This window comes from Dromaius novaehollandiae, chromosome Z, assembly GCF_036370855.1.
Source record: "Dromaius novaehollandiae isolate bDroNov1 chromosome Z, bDroNov1.hap1, whole genome shotgun sequence".
Lineage (NCBI taxonomy): Eukaryota > Metazoa > Chordata > Aves > Casuariiformes > Dromaiidae > Dromaius > Dromaius novaehollandiae.
Window position 1 is genome coordinate 80,687,960 of NC_088132.1, and position 19,267 is coordinate 80,707,226.

Genomic DNA, 19,267 nt, shown 5'->3' on the forward strand with positions numbered 1-19,267 from the left:
TCTGTGGAAAGTACATACCTTTCATTTCTCTCCTAAAACACCTGAAGGTACAGTTGCATCTCTACAGGGTGAACTTAAGTGAGTTCACCACACCTTTGCCCAGGGACAAGAGCAGCATTCCCATAGGACTCGGAGAGCAACAAAACTGTTACCAACGTATTTGATTAAGGTTTCATGAACTTCTCCCTCAAGGCAAATTACATACCATCTGATTGCTCTTTATAGACACAATAAGGAAGACAAGGTCTGATTACCTTAGATGAACCAGAAAAGACAACTCTCTCTCTCTCTCTCTGGAAAGAGAGGTTCCACACAGCATCCCACCCAAAACACAGGGATTTCTCATAAGGGAGAATGGAATTACATTCAGCCAAACATGACTGATACAACTTGCTGTGTTACAATTTTTTTCCCCAGACAAAGATGAAAGCTGATAAGATGCAGACTCAGAACTAGATTAGTTTCAGAAGGGCAAATGCTCACTAACATAGCAAATGATAGATGCTGTCAACTGAAAATCATGCTGGCAATTAAGAGGAGAAGAGATGAAACAAAAAATGGAGATCTATTCTTATCCCCAAGAACTTTGCACATGTGCTGAACAGAGGGTCACAGAAATAAGCTATATCAAATGTGCTTGGGAACAGGGCTCAGTTAGACTGAGACATCCAGACTTTCTCTATCATCACAAGCGTGGTTTTTTTAATAAAAATGTTGATTGCTTTATATTTTGCCTGAAATGAAAATCCCCCCCAAAAACCTTCCCCCAACTGATACTTCTTAGAATCTGAAGTTCTTTCTCATCATCAGCAAACTGTTGTCAAATACGAACAAGATTCAGGAGCAACAGGTGCCGAAGAAAAAATGACATTTTCAGGGGATTGCAATCTTCATAGCTCCAACTTAAATCCCTCTGAGATCTTGGGGAATGGTCCCTCACAGCAAGTCAAACCACCCATCAGCCGCTTTCCAGTATAGCTTAAAATCATAGCTGCAAGCATTTTGCTCCTTCCCAGGGTGGCAATTCTGCAAACAAGTGGAAATACAAAAGACTCCCATGGACCAACCAGGCAGAACCAGTGTCATCCTTCAGGCCACAGCACATGGCAGGCCAAAGACTTTGGGAGCCTACAATATCAGAGGAGGAATGTCAGCATGAAAGTCATGCAGGAAAGGCACATTGTCCTTATAACAATTCTCCCAGAGGAGGCCGCTAACTTGTGTGTTGCAGATTTACGTAATAAAGCTAAGGAGGTAACAGAAGGCCTATTTGCGCTGTAACTGATAATCACATCGGCAAGTTTTGCAAATCCACTTGTTCCATTGTCCTTTCAAAGAATGATGGCTATTCACAAGACTTGCAAAAGCCTGTGCTTTTAGATGAAGCTGTGAACAAGCAATGAAAGAAACGCATCTAAACATCTCTGACTTCAGACACGTGGGACTGTCCATGTGCTCTTCAAATATACACAGCCAGATTTCTCCTGATTGCGGGAGGGGTAACCAGCCACCAGTACTGGAGAAGACAGCTGCTTGCAAAGCCATCTACGATGTAAATTCTTCTGGGAATCCATCCAAAAGCATTCAAAGGATAACTGAAAGGCATTCATACATCCAAAGAGAAAAAGGGCCAAAGGCTGGGAAACTAATATTTATTCAAAATAGTCAAGCCTGACAGGCAAGTAAGTGATTACACCACAGAGAATGCACATTTCTGTTCTGACTTCCCTTGCTATATCATGGGCTAATTTTTCTACAATATGATTATCTGCTACAGGGTAAGTTATGCCTTTTGCCTACAAGAACTTGGCTGTATTTCACCAGTGTGGGCTAGAACAAAATCCCTCTGTATGACAGAGTCATCTGCAGTCCACTCCTTCACAGCCTGTCTGTGGATGGTGTTAGTCAGCCAGCTCCCCAGCAGAAGTGGAAACACTCCTTTCCCCTCTTACTGCCAGAAACTACAACAATGGGAATCTGGGGTCAGATACATTTCATTATTTAGGTACTTAAGGACATGCTGTGACGAGGCACAGTGATTTTCAAACTTATGCAGATAAGCTCACACCCAGACCAATGGACTGTGGAAACCCCAGAAAGGGCTTACTTCTGCCTTTTTGGACTGCAGATCATTGCCACATCTTTGCCCAGCCCTAAGTTCCACCTCTTTTTCATCCCACTTTCTAATTGCAGTTCCTCAGCTTTCCTCACTTCACCTCCTCTGTGGCAAGCAGTTTCCCTCCTCTGGTGCAATCTGACTTTCTAATCTTGCCTCAGCAGGAACACTACGCTTTCATCCAGGTCCCAGTGGTGATTCAGTGGCCGCTCGCACAGATGGTTTCGAGCAGAATGTACTAAGTGATGCAAAATGATGTATTGTTTGCTTCAACCCCAAGTGTGGTGAGAACTGATATGAACAATGCACTCCCCTAAACACTTCTCCTCCATGTTATCAGCCTCTGATCTTAATCCCAGGAGTCAACGGCATAATTCACCACTCTAAATGAGTGCGAGCTCCCCTAGGCAGGAACCTTATCTCAATTTGTATCTAAAGAGCCATGCAAGCTTATGGCAATAGCGCAATTAAGTAAAGGTTAGAGAGGCCTGAAAGTGTTAGCATGAGCTGTTTGCGAACACTTCTATTTTATTAGAGACCAAAGGAAGCAAAAGTAAGTGCTTTTATATGCTATAACTCACAAGAGACTTCCTGGTATTTTCACCACTGGGACCTCCCAACCCAGCAGATTCTAGCACTAACACAGAAAGGGAAGCTGCCGGCCTTGGGCACCTACCATGACACATGTGAGCCAGTGCCGTGATTTGAAGGCAGCAACCAGCACACTGCAGAACAGTGACTCGATAACCTTGAAAGGAGTTTGCCATTTATTTCTACTAAAATCTTCCATTGGCTATCAGAAAGCTCTTGTGAGACAATGAGAGATAAGAAATGAACACGTGGGCAATAATATTTTAGCAACATGCTCTATTTAGGCCTCTTGTGTCTGCACCTATCAAAATATCACACCCCCTCTCAGCAAACAGAACTCAAAAATAACAGCCCCAAATGAGATAAAACAGCCATACAATCCCATCTTAAAACCACCTCTTAGGGAACCCCTGCTACAGAAAGCAAAAATGATTCCTTCTCCTGGCTCCTCCAGGGGCGAATCACTCCATCAGGGCAAGCAAAGTTGCCACCGCATCACCTTCATCTCAGGTAATTCTTCTCCCAGCTAGGAAAGGAGCTGAGCTTGTATCCCCAGGCTCTCCTGAGAATTCAGCTACAGGCCTCCTCTTTCGGTAGCACCTACACTGCCTGCCCTCCATGTAGGTCATGAACTACCTAAACGAACTATTGGCAGTAGTACCCTTAAAGGCAAAAGTGCACATTTAACTGCAATGCGGACAATCAGATCAAGGCTGTCAAAGAACACTGCTTCTGGATGCAGTTCAGCGGAAAGAGTCATCACTCAGTCTTGCCTCATTTATCACCTCAACAGCTTGGCTTCGAGAAGCCCGTCTGCAACTCACCTTTCCTCCCACATTTTTCCTCTGTGGTGGGGAAGGGCCTGAGTGCATTGCCTCACTCCTTCCTCCCACATGTGGTAACTTGATACCTAGGTCAAATTCAAGTTTTGAAACTCAGTTCAGGAGCAAATGGATGAAAACCATCTGTATTATAATGGAAATTATATACTAGATGGTGCAATGGTCTTCTCTGCCCTTTCAACCTACCCTTGAAAGTCATCACTTTCAAACACGTGTTGGGCTATATTTAAGAGTGAGCACAATAGCTAGATGCCTACGCAGAATGGAGAACCTCTCGATGACACTAACAGGTGTAAGACCTGAGGAGCAGTCAGAGCCACCTCCAGAGCAGTAAAGTGGCAGATTATGCCAAGAGAAGAAATTCAGCTGATGGCTGTAGGTGAGCGAGGGGGAAAAAAGCTGAATAGTCCAGGCCTTAATCACATTCCAGATACATGCCAGCTTAGGGGAGTATGGTTAAAAACAAAAAAAAAGTTACATTGTGCATTTGGGTCAATGAAATGCTATGAACTATTAAATATTACAAAGGACAAGAGAACAGCATATTTTCTTGCAGAAGATGTCACACCAAACCTAATTTCAGTCTAGAGGGGTTGGGTAAAAGATCTCAGGCAAGGCAGAGTACAAGTGAAAGCAAGAGGTACTTTCCAGAAGTACTTCCTTGAGAGCAGGGTTTCTATTCAGTGTTGCAAATCTGCCTCTAAGGACTCAGAGCATTAAGTGCTTCTGAATCTGCTCCGAGTCTGCCTGTATGAAGGAGGTACCTGTACAAACACTGTATCTTATGCAAAGTGCTCATCATTCAGCATTATTGTTTGCATCATAGCACTTCCAGGCTAGGGAGGAAGGACAGTCAGTGGTTAACTAGACCCAGGCTCACTTGGATCTGAGCACTGTGTTCAACCTTAAAACTCTCCACTGGTGTCTCTAAGCAGCAGTCCAGTTAAAGGTATCTTTTAGGCTGTCAGTCTGTTAACCTGATGATGACATCAGGCATTTCAAGTCAAAGCAGTGATTAACTCAGGTGTATCTACATTGTTGGTTAAGCTTATGACCAAGCCCAGTGCTGAGATTAGATGATCCCACAAAACACTGCAAGCCCATAATAAAAGGTTGCCCTATCCTGAGCCCTACTGCTGCCTGGAGAAGGTGGGCACAAGTGTTATCGTGGCCCCAAGTTCATTCTCTCCTATGGTTTTGACCTGTCTTGGTACAGGCAAAGCTGGGCATATCCTGTCCCCGTCTATCAGCAGCTGTCTCAAGATGCTTTGAACAACCAGGCTAAACAGCTAGCAGTGGGGACAAAAAGTTTCATTTTAAAGAAATCAGGCCTATTCTTCATTTCAGCATGTGGACATGACTGCAGAAGTCAAGAGATTTGTGGACATCTTACTAGAGAGATGCTTCCTTATGCATTTGTTTTTTCGTCCATCATCCTCTGGCAGCAATCAGACGTAAGCCTCATTTTTCCTACCACGATTGACTGCTGGAGGAAAAACACCCAGATATGGATTTAACTCCTTTTAGCTTACCTTCACTAAAGGCAACAAGGGCTCATCAGCATCCTTGTTGATGTCCCATCAATTCACCACTGCACCTTTGATGATGGAACAGCCCAAGGCACTGCAGGAATAATATGGCAGGCAGGAGAGTTTCCCAGAGCAGAAGCATTTGTAAGGGGCTAAAAAGAAACAGGCCACAGGTGAACAACCGAGCCTCTTTTCACATTGGATCAGCAGGAGCTCGATGCAGTGGTGACCATGTCCCGCAACGGCGCTGAGTGCCAGTAAGCAGGCTCTATGTCACCTGCAGGAATGCTGCCTGGCTTAGGCACCCTCCATCCCTTATTCACCCCCCACTCCGATGTACTTTCCTTGCACTGTAGGTACTTTGTTTTTTCCTCCAGCTCTGTGAGGATCAAGCGGACACACAGGGGAGTTTGGCAGCTGGTCCCGAGAACCGCAGCAGCTCCCTGAGAAACTCAGCATGGCTCAGCTGGCAGGAAACAGTCGGAGGGAAAATTCCACTGGCCTCTTGGATTCACCTCCCAGCTACTTTGCAGGCCCAGTCTCCTCGGGGAAGAGTGCCAGATTTGACAAAACATAAGGCTTTTGCGTCGAACATGTGCAGACTGGCACTCTCAAAGGAACAGGGGCAGGACTTATACATGCCACTGAAATAATTAAAGTAGAAAACCTTGGGAATGGAATTAAGGCTCGGAGGGAGGGAGGGAACAAATGCCTCCAGTCTAGTCCTTGAATAATGGGGTGCATTGTCAGCAAAGGCACAGATACCCCTGCACGGTGGAAAATCTCATTGTGTAGGTCCTCAGTGACATGAGTTCGAACATGCCCTTCTCCAGCTACCTGCTGCAACTTGAGTGCACTTTGCTCCCCTCTTGGACCGGACAGACACGCAGATTGCAGCACTTTAACACAGTGCTCAGCACAAAACAAATCCAGAGGATTTACCTAACAAGCTGCTGTCTGCCAGCAGATGAGGTGCATGGGATACCACTGAATGGAAGGGCCCATCTGCTAAGAAATCATTCTTGAGTGCCTTCCGGTGTCCGTGCAAAGATTGTCAACTGCCCCTTACAAAACACCCTGGAATCTCCCAGGCAGCTAGGAGACCTTAGATGGAGCCAGTTCATCCTCACAGATGGTGGCAACACAGTTGATCCAGGAGACTCAAGTTATAGCACTGGTTAATACCAGCAGTAGGAGAAGGACTCTCAGTATCAGCCACGCTTCCACATCTCCTCTCAAAGGCTAACCTCTACAAGAAATCAGCCAACTAGCAAAGGTTAAAAGACATTAGGAAAAGCTGCAGGCCCAGTAAAATATTTATATTAGCAAGATAAAGCCACAGACCACTTGATCAGTTTACTTGTACGTTATTCTCCTTTTCTCCTGTGATTTCTCTATTGGATTGTCCTTTTAAATTGCAAGCTATGTGGTATGGCATGTAACTCCTTACAATGCTACTAGCAGATAGTTACAACCGCCATAGCAACACCCAGACACACACGTCCTGATGCCACACATCTCCCACCTTTCTCAGTGCCACCAGGACTCAGGGCAGACAGATGAGGTAAAGTCCAAAGAAGCAAAGGCTGATGATGGCACTTGCTAAAGGCAAGCTGACACCGACTCTGAATCATATCAATCAATGCAAGAAGACTAGGACCATTCCTTCATGCCCAGACTCAGCTTGTGCCAGATGGCTACCTGTACGTCACTGCAGTTCAATAAGTTGCATTAGCAAGATGCTGCTCTGAAAGAAAAAGCCTTGTAGGTCAAGTTGCTCTCCGTGACTTTGCACACATACAATTGTCTGGAACACGGTAAATAAGCCTGCTGAGATAGTGCAAGAAAGAAATGAAGTCAAGCTCCCTTGCTCCCAGCAATACTGCCAGAACTAGTGTTTTACAGGACTAAAGAACAAAACACCAATTTGCATTTTGCCTCATACTGGCACCTTTGCTGTGATTCAATGCCTCTGAGAAAGCATAAAACACAGCCTGAGAGCACAGACTATTGTTTGAAGAATTTTATTTGCAGAAAACATCTTTCTTCCGCTTGTCTGAGTTGTCTAGCTAAGCTGTACACCCCTCGGCTAGGAGGGAGCAAAACGCTGGTCAGCGGAGGCGGTTTCTTGTTTGTATACGCTGTGCTGTCAGGGCTTTTAATAAGCCTAAGAACACTGGTATGGCAAAAGGCAAATGCAATTTGTCTGCTGGAAAGGGGGAGTGAAAAGATCAAAGATTAACACACTTCTGGTATCTCCATTAGCAGCTGAAAGCAGAGATTCAGCAAGGCACTTAGATATACAAGACGTAACTCTGCGGAGTGCATGGCACTCTGGAATGCACACCGAGCAAGGACAAGCAACTACTGGTGCCTAAGCATCGGACAAATGCCTAGTAAAACCCATCCCAAATATCTTAAACTGGGCTACAAGTCTTCATTTACATCACAGGATGCAACATTTAGCTGCTAGAGACACTGAACAATTCCAGTGGCCCAAAGCATTAACTCTTCCTAGCCACCAGGCATATTCCAAGACATGGTTTTAAACACACTGTCTGGATGTTTAACTCACAGTACATTGTCAGCAAGCAGAGTACACAATTTTAGAACAAAACAGCACTTTTTAAAGCAACTGCATGTGTGATGTGGGGGAAATCATTTTTCAAAAAGAGGTTTAAGCAAAAAGAGCTCTCTTTCCCCAAAATTTCTCTGGACTTGTCACTGACACTTTTTTTTAAAAACAAAGTTTGTGGCTGTTTCAAGTATTTTGCAAACACTTCCAGTAAAAGATTTTCACCTCTGTATTTTCAAGTGTGGCAAATATTTCGCTACCAACAGCTATCTCATAGTCTGAAATGAAAAACAGTCTGAAAATCAGCAAAACTCAAAAGACTGATACTTCTGCATTACACTGGTGACCTCTGCTAGCAGGATGTGATAATTTTTACACCCAAGAGCTGAGAAACTTCTTGTTCTCCATATCCTCCAGGTATCCTCTGTACCCCCAGGCTACCTCCGTTGAAGTCAGTGGCCTGACCCCTGCTCAGCAAGGTGCTTCTTTGCCTTGGTCCAAGCATTTGTAAGCACTGTGCAATCATTGTGGGCTGTACTAAAGCCAAAGGCTTTAGAAAGCAACAAGATTTTTTTTCCTCACCATTTCACTAAGTACTGGATCAGACCCTAAATTACTATATTCACACCGCTGTAAGGAAAATACAGCTTGCCATATGCAGTGGGCAAGATTTATCAGATATTAGTTTAGAAGATGCCAGAGTAAAACATTAGAGAGGGAAAGGTTCATTCATCGTTACTAAGCAGCTTTTTCTTACATTGGCGATGGGAGCCCTCCAGTGGCTGTATACCCGCTGCTGTCCAGAAGAGGAATCGCAGAGGGGCAGCCGTCCCGGTCCCCAGACAGGAGAGAGGCAGCAGGCTCCTACAGTGGAGCAGCTGCAAGAAGGAGAGGAGGGAATCACCCTTGCCTCAAGTCTGAAACAAAAGCAGCAAACTTCAAACTAAGCCCAGAGAGGGAATACACGCTCCAAGACCAAACTTCATGTCACTGCATCACTAAATGGAGAGGAGGGCGAGGGGGAGCACGGCCAGCATTTCACAAGGCCTGATCTCTGTACGTTAGCAAACCCGGAGGGAAATAGTGAGCATTTGCACACAGATTCTGAGCAAAAGCTGGAGCTCAGCTTATTTCAAATGCGGGGCAAGGACAAGGAGGAAAATGATTCATCATCTGTCAGAGTCATGGGAATCTGGGCAGAACATGATACCGCAGGGCACTACCAAAGAGAGATCACAAATGAGGCTCTGTGCTCACTCTGTATCCATGATATTCCAGATATTCATGATGCTGAAGATATTCAAAGCACATGCAGCTCCTGCCACCAGCACAAAGCCAGAGTTAGGGAAGACTTGTCAGTGATCTGTTCTACTTCATGTCTCATCGCAAGTGGGATTGCTGCCTTTCTATCCAAGTCTCTAGTGCTATTTCTCAGATTGTAAGCCAGAGAGGTCTTGTGTGATGCCCTGCATGACATTCACCATCAAATTCATCCGGTGAGCCCTGTGGATGGTCAGAAACATGTATTTTAAAAAGTGGTGGTAGAGCGTACAGCCATTCTCACCCAGCCTTACAGGCAGTAGATGGTATCTTCTAGACAGGTGGCTGGAAGACTTGTTTGGAAATAGAAAACCCAGGGGCCAAAGCCACTGCAATAAACACAAGAGAGTACAAAGCCCATCCACAGAGATACAGCCCGGCAGAACTAATTCCTACAAGTCCAAAATTATGTTGTGCTTTACAAGCCATCTTTCTCACTGATAGTAGGGAGAGATGCTCATGATGAGAAGTGGCCACATCATTTCCAAAACAATCTCAAACAGCAGCAGCTTGGGGCACAGTGGTCAAAGGCCAGTGAAGGAGGTGGTGTCTTACACCTAGGGATGACAGCAACCAGGAAGCACAAGGGGTAGAATACAGCTGACTTGCAGAGTCCAGATTCAAGAAGATGAACTGCCCCAAGCAAGGAGAGTGAGGGTCTCACTCACTGATCTCCTTTGCCAGGACTTCCTCCCGATCAGCAATTTCATAGCACCTGAAAGTTGGTCCCTTTTGTCCCATCACACACATGGAGTGGGAGTTCATAGCCCCAGTCTGCAGCTCCCCTCCCGCTCCTCCCCTTCAGCTGGAAAGTGGTAACACTTTGATTCCCTCCCTTCTATTTTGCACATGACTGACCACAAAACTATTAATATCTGAATCCGGTCCCAGTTCAGCCAGACAACTCATTCCCTCCAAGGAGACAAAAACCACTGCTTCTTCCATTCCTGGAAAAACCTTTTATGACTGAGAGACCTGTAGCTCAGCTGTAACAGAGACAGCTCTGGTTTGCTGATGCATCTCAGCGGGGAACATCAAGCAGCATGAAAAGGTTTGGTTTGTTTCTTCTGTGCCTCCTTTGTCTCTTCAAGAAGGGTGAGTTCTGAACTTGCTACTATTCCCTGTCTGATAGCGGCTTTTCTTCTCGCTCTAGCCAAAGTGCCAGTGGAATTCCCTGGTACAACTAGTTCTTTAAGACTTGTCCAACCCCTCCATGCTGCTTAAAAGGATCCTGACTCCAGCTGCTTGTGACAATACTGAAAAACCTGAAGTTTGACTCTGCAATTGTCAGAGATGTCTTTGGTTTGTTTCCTTTCTTTCTTAACTTGTGGAGGGACTTCATCTAACTTTCCCCTACACTGTCAGTTGAATGCAGTGTTTTCACCATCATCCAGGAACACTGTCTGGCCTTCCTAGGAGTTAATTTGCAATGCATGCAATTTGCCCCAACTCAACTGAGCACTTAAGCTCATGTTTAAGTATGTGCTTAAGTTCCATTAAAATCAATGGGATTTGCTTAAGGGTCCTCTCAAACAGTATTTGCTAGAGTAGGGCTAGTTCTTAACAGCGTCTGTGGTGGTCTCCAGCTCTTGATCTTGTTATCGTGGTTTGTGACCTCGAATCCTTTCTAGCAACAACTAGCAGATGCACTTACCTGACAGCTCCTTCCAGGAGTTACCTTGTGTGAACAGCTATTTTCTGCTATTTGCCTGCAACCTTCTGTTGGGCCTTATGAGGCCTTCAATCCCAGGAACAAGTGGAGGCTGGATAAATAGCAAGAGGAAGCCATGAAAGACCCACCATGTCAAAGCTTTAAGGATGTGACAAAAGCTTGACAAGGAAATTATACACCAGATACTGACAATTCCCTCCACTCATAATCTGGGGTCTTCAGACAGTGTTTCTATAGAAGTGGATGAAGCTGAAGACATTAGAAGCACTTATTTTTAACATTATTTCTCATGTGGCAGGCAAGGAGATGTTTATGTGCTAACATAATACTCTTTGCTTAAGATAAAAAAAAAAAAAAACACAGACCAGAAAGGTGACAGAGAAAAGCAAACCATGTACTGAAAAGTACATGATTTACAGTCCTCCAAAACTAAGGGGTCACACTGACACATTTGAGAACCAAATGAACTATTCAAGCCATGGTCAATCAGCCACTGTTGACTGCATTTCACTGCCAGGAGTGGCAGGAATGGAAACAGTAAGATGTCAGCCCTGCATTCTCTGTACTCACAGGTCTGCCTCTGATCAGAGAAATGGTCAGAGCAATGGTAGGATTCCGAAGATCCAAAAGAAATCTGACAGCTGACCAACAGGGAAAAGGGATAATTCTGTAGTGTCAAAATAAAGAACGTAAAAGAAACTGGAAAGCAATAGCGTTCCATGTATTTACTGCCAGTTCCTAATGTTCAGAGTCCATGAGCTTCATGGAGTTTCTTTGGCCATGTAGCCTGTTATATTAGACTACCCAGGCTGCAAAAGGTAATCGTATTGTTATAGCAAATGACAAGGAAGCCCAGCTCCAGATTTCAGTGATTAAAATACTGGCTTGGTACCAATTCCAGATAAGTAACTTAAAGAGAATCGGTCCTACACTGGCCTTTGTCCATTGTGAAGCACACAGTAGATTAATACTAGCTGCAGAGTCATGGAGGAATTTGCCAAACATTATGGAGAATAGATACAAGAAAAAAGCAACAGCCCTTACCTTCAAACTTACTTGTACTGATTAACCTGACAGCTGAATGCCCACAAACCACAGTGAAGTCAGGTAGACCAGGGATCTGCAGCAATTATTTATTGGAGGCCACTTCATTTTTCCCAAGCATTCTCATCTCAGCTACTGAGGAGAAAACTACCAATTTAATGAAGCCATCAAGAAGTTGAAAACATAAACGTAGCCAGATACACCAGACTGTAGCATCAGGAATAACAGCTGTTGTAACTACCAACAGTCAGTAGATATGCATATCTACGTAGAAAGGTGAGGGCTTCCTACAATTCCTGTTTGTTGATTCTTGTGGTTACTGCTGGATGGAAGTGGGATGAGACATCGAGTCCTCCCTAAATATGCATCAAAGATAGGGTGCACTGATTCAGGTGAAGGCTATTTCATCATTAGAAATGATGAAATTTAGTCTGGCAGCAAAAAGGTTCAAATCCTCCAACTGTGCTAGGATTCACTGCGGCCAGATTTGGCCAAAAGAGCAAAAATCCAACTCTTTGCAACGTATCAGCTGGCAAACTCAAGATTTCCCCTGTTGTGACAAAAGGGCAAGGCCTGTCTGGGAAGTTACTGGCAACTAGAGTCCATATGATGATAACCTGCTCTGGTGACAGAGGGCTTCCTTCCTCCTACAAATCACATGGGAGAAGATATAGGGAACCTGTCTATTCACATCAGCCTTCATAAGATGAGTATCGCTGAGTCTGTATTTAGATCCTCTCACATTTTACTCACAAATAAGATGTGACTGTGTGACAACAGCAGCATTAGCTGTTTGAAATATCAGACATTACAACCTTCTCCAGAAATACTGCAACAACCAACTGATTTGCATAACAACTACTACAACACAGGGGTGGGGGGGGCAGGCACACTCAAATACAGGGCTAACTTACTGTATTTCAGTGCTGACAACCACTGGATTTCTGGATACGCTCAGGTTTTTTTTTTTTTTTTTTTGCTTTTTTTGAATTCCTTGCCTCCAAGAGCACAAAAGAAGTGATTGGTAACTGCAAAAGACTGTTATCACAACTTAAGGTGCTATTGTTCACTTGAAAAGCAAGATGCCTGCTCAGACAGCAAACTACTTCCAACGTGAGCTAGCTAGACAGTTCCCTTAGTTACTGGTCTTCAGCTGGACTAAATACACCACAGTAACTGGGCTGCTCAATCATCTGCAAGCCATCAGCAAGAACATCAGCACAGGGCCCACCAAGGGAACAGAGCACCCATTTTCTGAGTAAGAACAGAGTAGGTGCAGAAAGGATTCCCAAATTCCCTCTCCCATCAGTGCAATGCTCCAGGTAAATCAGTCTCAATTGTCTCCTTTTGCTTCTAGGTCTGCAGACCAGCGGCTGGTCCATTCACATCCCGTCCGACGTTACTGGTGAATTAGGGAAGATGGTTGTTCTGCCCTGTACTTTTACGCACCCCTACAAAACACTTGACCGGACCCTCGCTGCCATTTGGAGGATCAGGGAACCTTACAACGGTACAGTCGTTTTCAAGTGCATTACACAAGGTCCCAGTGAACTCTGCAAAACTACTGTCAGCTACAAAAACAAATACAAACTGCTTGGCAACCCACGGCACAAGGATCTTACCATCAGGATCGACAATCTGACCTGGAGTGACAGTGAGAGATACTTCTGCCGGGTGGAGCTCTCCGGAGATATTCATGACAAGTATGAAAGCAGGAATGGGATAAAGCTCCATCTGATTGGTAAGAGAACACGAGAGCCAAAAGAGGCAAAACCACCCCACAGTGAAGTGCAAAAGCCAAAAAGATGAGGAAATTGATGAGATCAACCAGACCAGTGACAACACACGTTCACCTGAGACGTTCTTCCACAGGGCTGGCTCTTCTAAGCCCTGGGGAGAATTTACAGCAATTGGGCTGGGTATATTTATTGCCTTCCAATATGAAAGTATTCCAAAAGTCTTCCCATATGAGGTGATATGCACAACGCAAGGAATAGAATAGGAACAAAACAGAGCAGAAACTGTGATAAGGAAACAACCAGCCTCTGGCTGCCAGGGGTAAGGGTCAGTCAAGTCCTGGGCATCCCACTTCCTCCTTGCAGCAGCAGATCTGTGCAGCCAACAGTCAGCAGCTCATGGGATAGGGTTAAAGATATCCTTTTTGTCAGGACTTAAATTGGAGACTCAGCTGGTGAGTACGTGCTAGGAAACAGGCCTGGATGATAACAGGGGCTCAGGAAGACAAGATATCTGGCACCCCTGTGCCAGGATCTGCAGGTCTAAACTCCTCTGGAGCAGGAAAGGGTAAGTACCAACAGCTCTGACCAAGCAATGGCAAATCCTAGGAGATGGCATAACCTCTTCATAGCTGTCAGACGCCTATCTTCCCCTCTCACAGCCACAGTTCCCATCAAGCTCCTTCCTTACAGCATCTTATCCTCACTACACAGGAACACAACCAAGCCACAAGCAACCTGCTCTCATCAGAGCATGGAGCTGCACCTGGATTAGAGGAAGCAAGAAGGAGCTTCACCTTCTCTTGAAGGTGTTTACAGTCTCCAGCTTGGACTGTGAACCCTGAGCTCGTACTGAGGCCTGTTACCTCTACCTGTCTGTGAAAGCAGCATCTCAAGCTGCCTCAGTTGCATGTAGCTAAATGAACGTAATATTGTCCCACTGGACACAGCAGGGTCCCAGGTCTCTACAGCCTTGGCCAGATTGCCCCTAGAAACCACAGGTGCAACAGGGACAAGGCAAAGCATCTTTGATGGACTGCTATACAACAGTCACACAAGGTGAAATGCCTATCCATCCACTATCATTGATAGGAAAAAGAGAAGGGGGACATTTGAATCCCTAAATGAGTTCAGGACCCATTGCAATAGTTGTTAGATGGACATGATGGAGGTATGCAAGGAGTCACTCCTTTCTAAGGAGTCTACAGTCTAAACAGACACAGGGCAGGAGGGAAATACAGACACAGAGAGGTGAATTACACTGCAGCTCAATGCCAAAACCTCCATCTCAAAGTTTCATCCTACCCCTGCTAGGATCACACTGCTCCTACTGAAACCCGTAAAGGCATTCACAGTACAGAAATCCAGCATAAGAGCTCACTGCTGCAGCAGGACTTCTTGTTCTTTTTCAGCTGATAATCTGGCTGGAAAAAAAAAAAAAAACCCTTCTATCAGGGCTACTTAGCATGGCAGACAGCCAGCAAAGTGAGCAGGGGATGAATTTCCAGCACAGATCACACAACTCCACCTGCGCCCCTCCGCTGTGTTCCCTTGCAGGCACGTCCAGGGCTCCCACGCCGCATGCAGCGAACTCATCCCCAGGCTGCTCTGTGCTCAATTCACATCAAGCATTCAAATTTAAGGAGACCTAGTTCCAAAAAAGCTCTAATCCTTTGTCTGAGGGTGTGCTTACAGATGTAGAGCGCGCTAGTAGACACACGTGGCCTCAGGAAGAGACTCAGACCTTAATCAAGAGTGCAGAGATACTGTGCGTTGCATGATTGTGCTTGTGATGTGAAACTACCTTACACCTGCTGTGCACTGCAGGTGTCCAGGCAAGGTACAAGGATAAGTTAAGTTACTTCTCGGGAACTTTTAGGTATTCAAGGCTCTCCTTTCATTTAGAGCAGCTCCTTGGCTTTCCTGAGTACCCCTAACACAGGGCATGACCAGGGCAGAATGGCAGCAAGATGTGTCCTAGAGGCTGCCTGAATTTAAACACTAGAGGTATGATAATCAGCCTTATTCCTCTCCACATCTCCAGCTCCCTGCACAGCTCCCTCCACACCTTCCCATGCTCTTCCATGGGCAAGGGGGAACTTGGGCTGTAGCTGGTTGCAAGCTTTGTATGTGCTGACTGGCCACCCATACACACATATGGTCCAGATAACTGGCCAGGAAAAACAGGAGAGAGAAATACTGAACTCCTACTGCAGCCTTTTCCTCCATGAGAACACTCACTTAGCTCTCTTCTGTTAGTCCCTAGTTTTCACAATGCCTTTAGGAACCAAATGTCTCTCAAGTATGCACAAAATTGGCCAACAGATCCAGCAGGAGAGGACCAGTGGCTAAGACAAGCTTGGTCACATCAGCCACGCTTCCTTGGGTCTAGTTCATGAGACTAGACCAAATACGACATGTTCAACAGTACCTCTCAACATTGTGCTTCCCTCAAGTGCTTTTCACCACTGTTCATCCAGTCACACAATCCCATACCCTGCAAGTACAGGACGCGCAATGAACAGCCCCATCTTGGTAACAACATGCTATCCCAAAGCAACCAGGGAGCTAAATCAGCTGTTTGGTGCTCACCACAGGGCTGGAGTGAAACACCAAGTATAGACTACCAGAGAAGGGAAAGAAAATAAGTGCCCTGACAATAATTTGTCAAAACTGACAAGTCTCAGGCACTGAGCAGAGGACTCACACAAACAGACCCCTCCTCATGGGCTCTGCAGGTCCCAGACCAAGGGAACAGCCATGAGATACTCTCAGATGCAGCCAGCCTGTCCGAAAAGCAGACCAGCTGCACCTACTGCCTAAGTCACAGACAGCACTGGGCTGTAATTTATGGTAAAACCACAGAAAACTGCCAATCTTCAAGGATGGCTGCCCTGCTGTAGTGCCTCTGCCTTGTCCCATCACACCAGGGTGACGTGGGCTGAAGTCGACCACAGCTTAGTGATCTGCATAAGAAATGACAAGGATAAAAAACACAGTTCACATCTCCACAGACCCAGTGAAAAAAGTGAGGAAAAAAGTGGAAGTGAAAAGTGAAAGCGAAATATGATTCCAGGGTTACCCTGTTATAACACAGAGTCCACTGCGACCAAACATTCTGTATGAGACCTAGCTTTGAAACTTAATGCACTTTCTCTCTTTTGCTGTGATTTCTGCAGCTGCCCCCAGGATCATCAATATCACCGTTAGCTCGAATGGAGATCACACCTTCAAAGCACGCTGTACAGCCGAAGGGGAGCCAGCGCCTTCCCTGACTTGGACCAGCCCTCACCACAGCAACCTCACCTCCGTCACGAACATGAATCACCAGGTCACCAAAGAGCTCCAGTACCTGACACATGATGGAAAATACACATGTACTGCTGTCAACAGCCACGGGAGAGCAGAAGGGGCTGTGTACTTCTATAAATTCAAAGCCTCCAACAGCTCCCTTTTCCTGATCCTGATTTTTGTACCATTGGGAATTAAAGTACTTGTTTTGCTGGTGATAGTGAGCTTTACTGTTTTCTGGAGAGGAGGTATGTATCACTCACTATTTCCTTTGGTAGTCTTCCTCCATCAGACCTGTAACAAGCAAAGTGACACAGCAGATAAAAATCAGGCAGGAGATTTTTTACAATGATTTTCCACCTTAGGAAAATGACATTTATAATGGGAAATCCAAGAACAAGTAAAAGAAAACTCCTGGCTGGCCGGTCACAGCCTGCAGAAATGAGGTCTTATTCTGGAAGGAATCGTTAAAAAAGACAGGGTGAACAAGAGTTTCCCTAGGCCTGAGGAGAAAGGTTAATAAACTAACAGATGTGCAATTAGTTGAAAAGCTGCTCCCTACACAACCAGATTTTTTTTTTTTTTTTGAAGCAGACTAATTACTAACGTTTTCCGTTTAGCCCTTGGGCAGGATTTACCTTCACTGCTTCCCACAAAGTAGCTTCATCTCCCAGGGTCAGCATCTTCATTTTACAGACTGCCCAGCTCAGTCCCCAGGCCTCAATATCCAAGTGCTTCGTGGTCATTAGTGAAATCTCAACTTCCCGGTGTGCCAAGGCCATGAGAGCAGGGAAACATCTAATTGTTAGAGATGAGAAACAGCTCACAGAGCAAACTAAGAGACTTCCCAAAGGTTATAAAGGAAACCTACAGCCAAGAAACCCAAAAGCCCCTGGCTCCCAGCACAGCACCCAGCCTAGCACATCATGGCTGCTGTGCTACGTCACAGCAAGGATCAGGCCAGGAGGAGTTCCTGGGTCTGGGTCTCTGGCCAGAAATGTGATGCCACCAGTGTAACAACAATCTGATAGCAACAACTCGCAGAGAGCCACTACTTGCCTTGAACTGTAGGAGGTATAAGAACAGCCAGAAATACTTCGCTCCTTATATTCAGGTGCCTAATTCCTACCCTCCTGAAGGCTAACCACAAAACTAACACAATTTTTTTTCCCCATTCACTGGCATTTTATAATCACCTTGTAGTGCAGAGTGGCTTCCCGGCTCACTCTGACCACACTGCTAACTCACATCTTCCTTCTCGATTAACAGGTCCCTTCACTACCCCAACCAGCCTGGCCCGGTAAGAACATCCTGCCTTCTACTCATGTCATCCAGTAGGAAGCTAGAGATGGCTAAGGAGAGAAACACACTTGTCCTTGGTCTTGGCAACAACTTTCAGGCCTGACAGCAGGCTCCTGGGACAAGGACAGGGTTGTGCTGATGGCCAAGCGACCCCACACGAGGGACTGTGGCCTGGGCACTGCAGGGAGCAGGCTCTGGCTTGGGTATAGGTGAGAACAGACCCGACTGATTTGAGGATGAGCTGCTCTGAGAATGAGCAACTCGGGCAGTAGCTTGGAGAGACAGGATGCAGCAGCAGTGAGAGACTACCAGAAGCTCAGGTGGGCCATGGGCACAGTGTGTAGTAACTGTGATGAACTAGCGAAAGAACCATCCACCCCGGGATGGGTGCAGGAACCAGTGGGATGGGGTCACGTCCAACTTGAGTTACCCTATGACCATTACTTGATGTCTCATTCCCCCACACACACCCAAAACAACACAGCTATTTGAGCAAGACGCTTGGGCGTGCAGTATCAGGTCACACCAGCAGAGGCAGAGGGGACTTCTACCTTACAGGTAATTAGTAAAAGCATTTAATTGTAGAAGCGTAGCTTTGCTGATTTAACAGTCTAAACAATACTGCACCCTTGACTACAGTATCATGTATTTGTATCGTGACAGAGATGAAAGCTTAAAAGCCAAGATGCTCCATGCTCTGCATATACATTAGAAGATCCTTAACGCTACTTCTAAAGTGGGAGAGATTTGTCACAACCATCCTTAGCCTCTGACACAGCAGAAGAGCAGCAGTAGTTCATGCTAATAGTGTTGGAGGTCATTCTGGATCCTTTAAGATACAAAACCTTACATGTAAATCAGATACTGAAAAACTGTCTGCTATAGAATAGAGGATCCGTATCTGAGAATATTAGGGTCACATGTACTCCGATGCTCCTTAACTATTAGCTAAAGCCACATATAAAGACTAGTGCAGCCAGAAATGCATCTTTACCTTATTCACTTCTCTCCTTGTCAGGCCCCAGCCGCAGGACTCCACCTACGAGAACCTGGACCGCAGGCACTGCGGCAGCCCCACTTTGTCAGCAGAACAAGCTTCAGTGCCGCGCAGCTAAAGACCTGACCTCTGACGCTGGCACCTGCTTGCACAGTTTGATTTCCTGCTTGTCAGGCGCAAAACCAGGTCACATTAGGGTGCCTATCTCCCCAAATATAAGACTGCCATTGACTGATATGTGGAAGGTCAAAC

The 19,267-nt window shown here is 45.6% G+C and overlaps 1 protein-coding gene across 1 annotated transcript; it reads left to right on the plus strand.

The window, feature by feature from the left end:
- The first annotated feature begins 9,874 nt into the window (after positions 1-9,874).
- On the plus strand, positions 9,875-19,133 carry LOC135325092 (sialic acid-binding Ig-like lectin 15). Its single transcript, XM_064502570.1, has 5 exons — positions 9,875-10,068; positions 13,047-13,430; positions 16,605-16,964; positions 17,986-18,016; positions 19,037-19,133. The coding sequence occupies exons 1-5, from the start codon at positions 10,017-10,019 to the stop codon at positions 19,131-19,133; spliced, it is 924 nt and encodes a 307-aa protein (XP_064358640.1). The 5' UTR covers positions 9,875-10,016.
- The last annotated feature ends 134 nt before the right edge of the window (positions 19,134-19,267 follow it).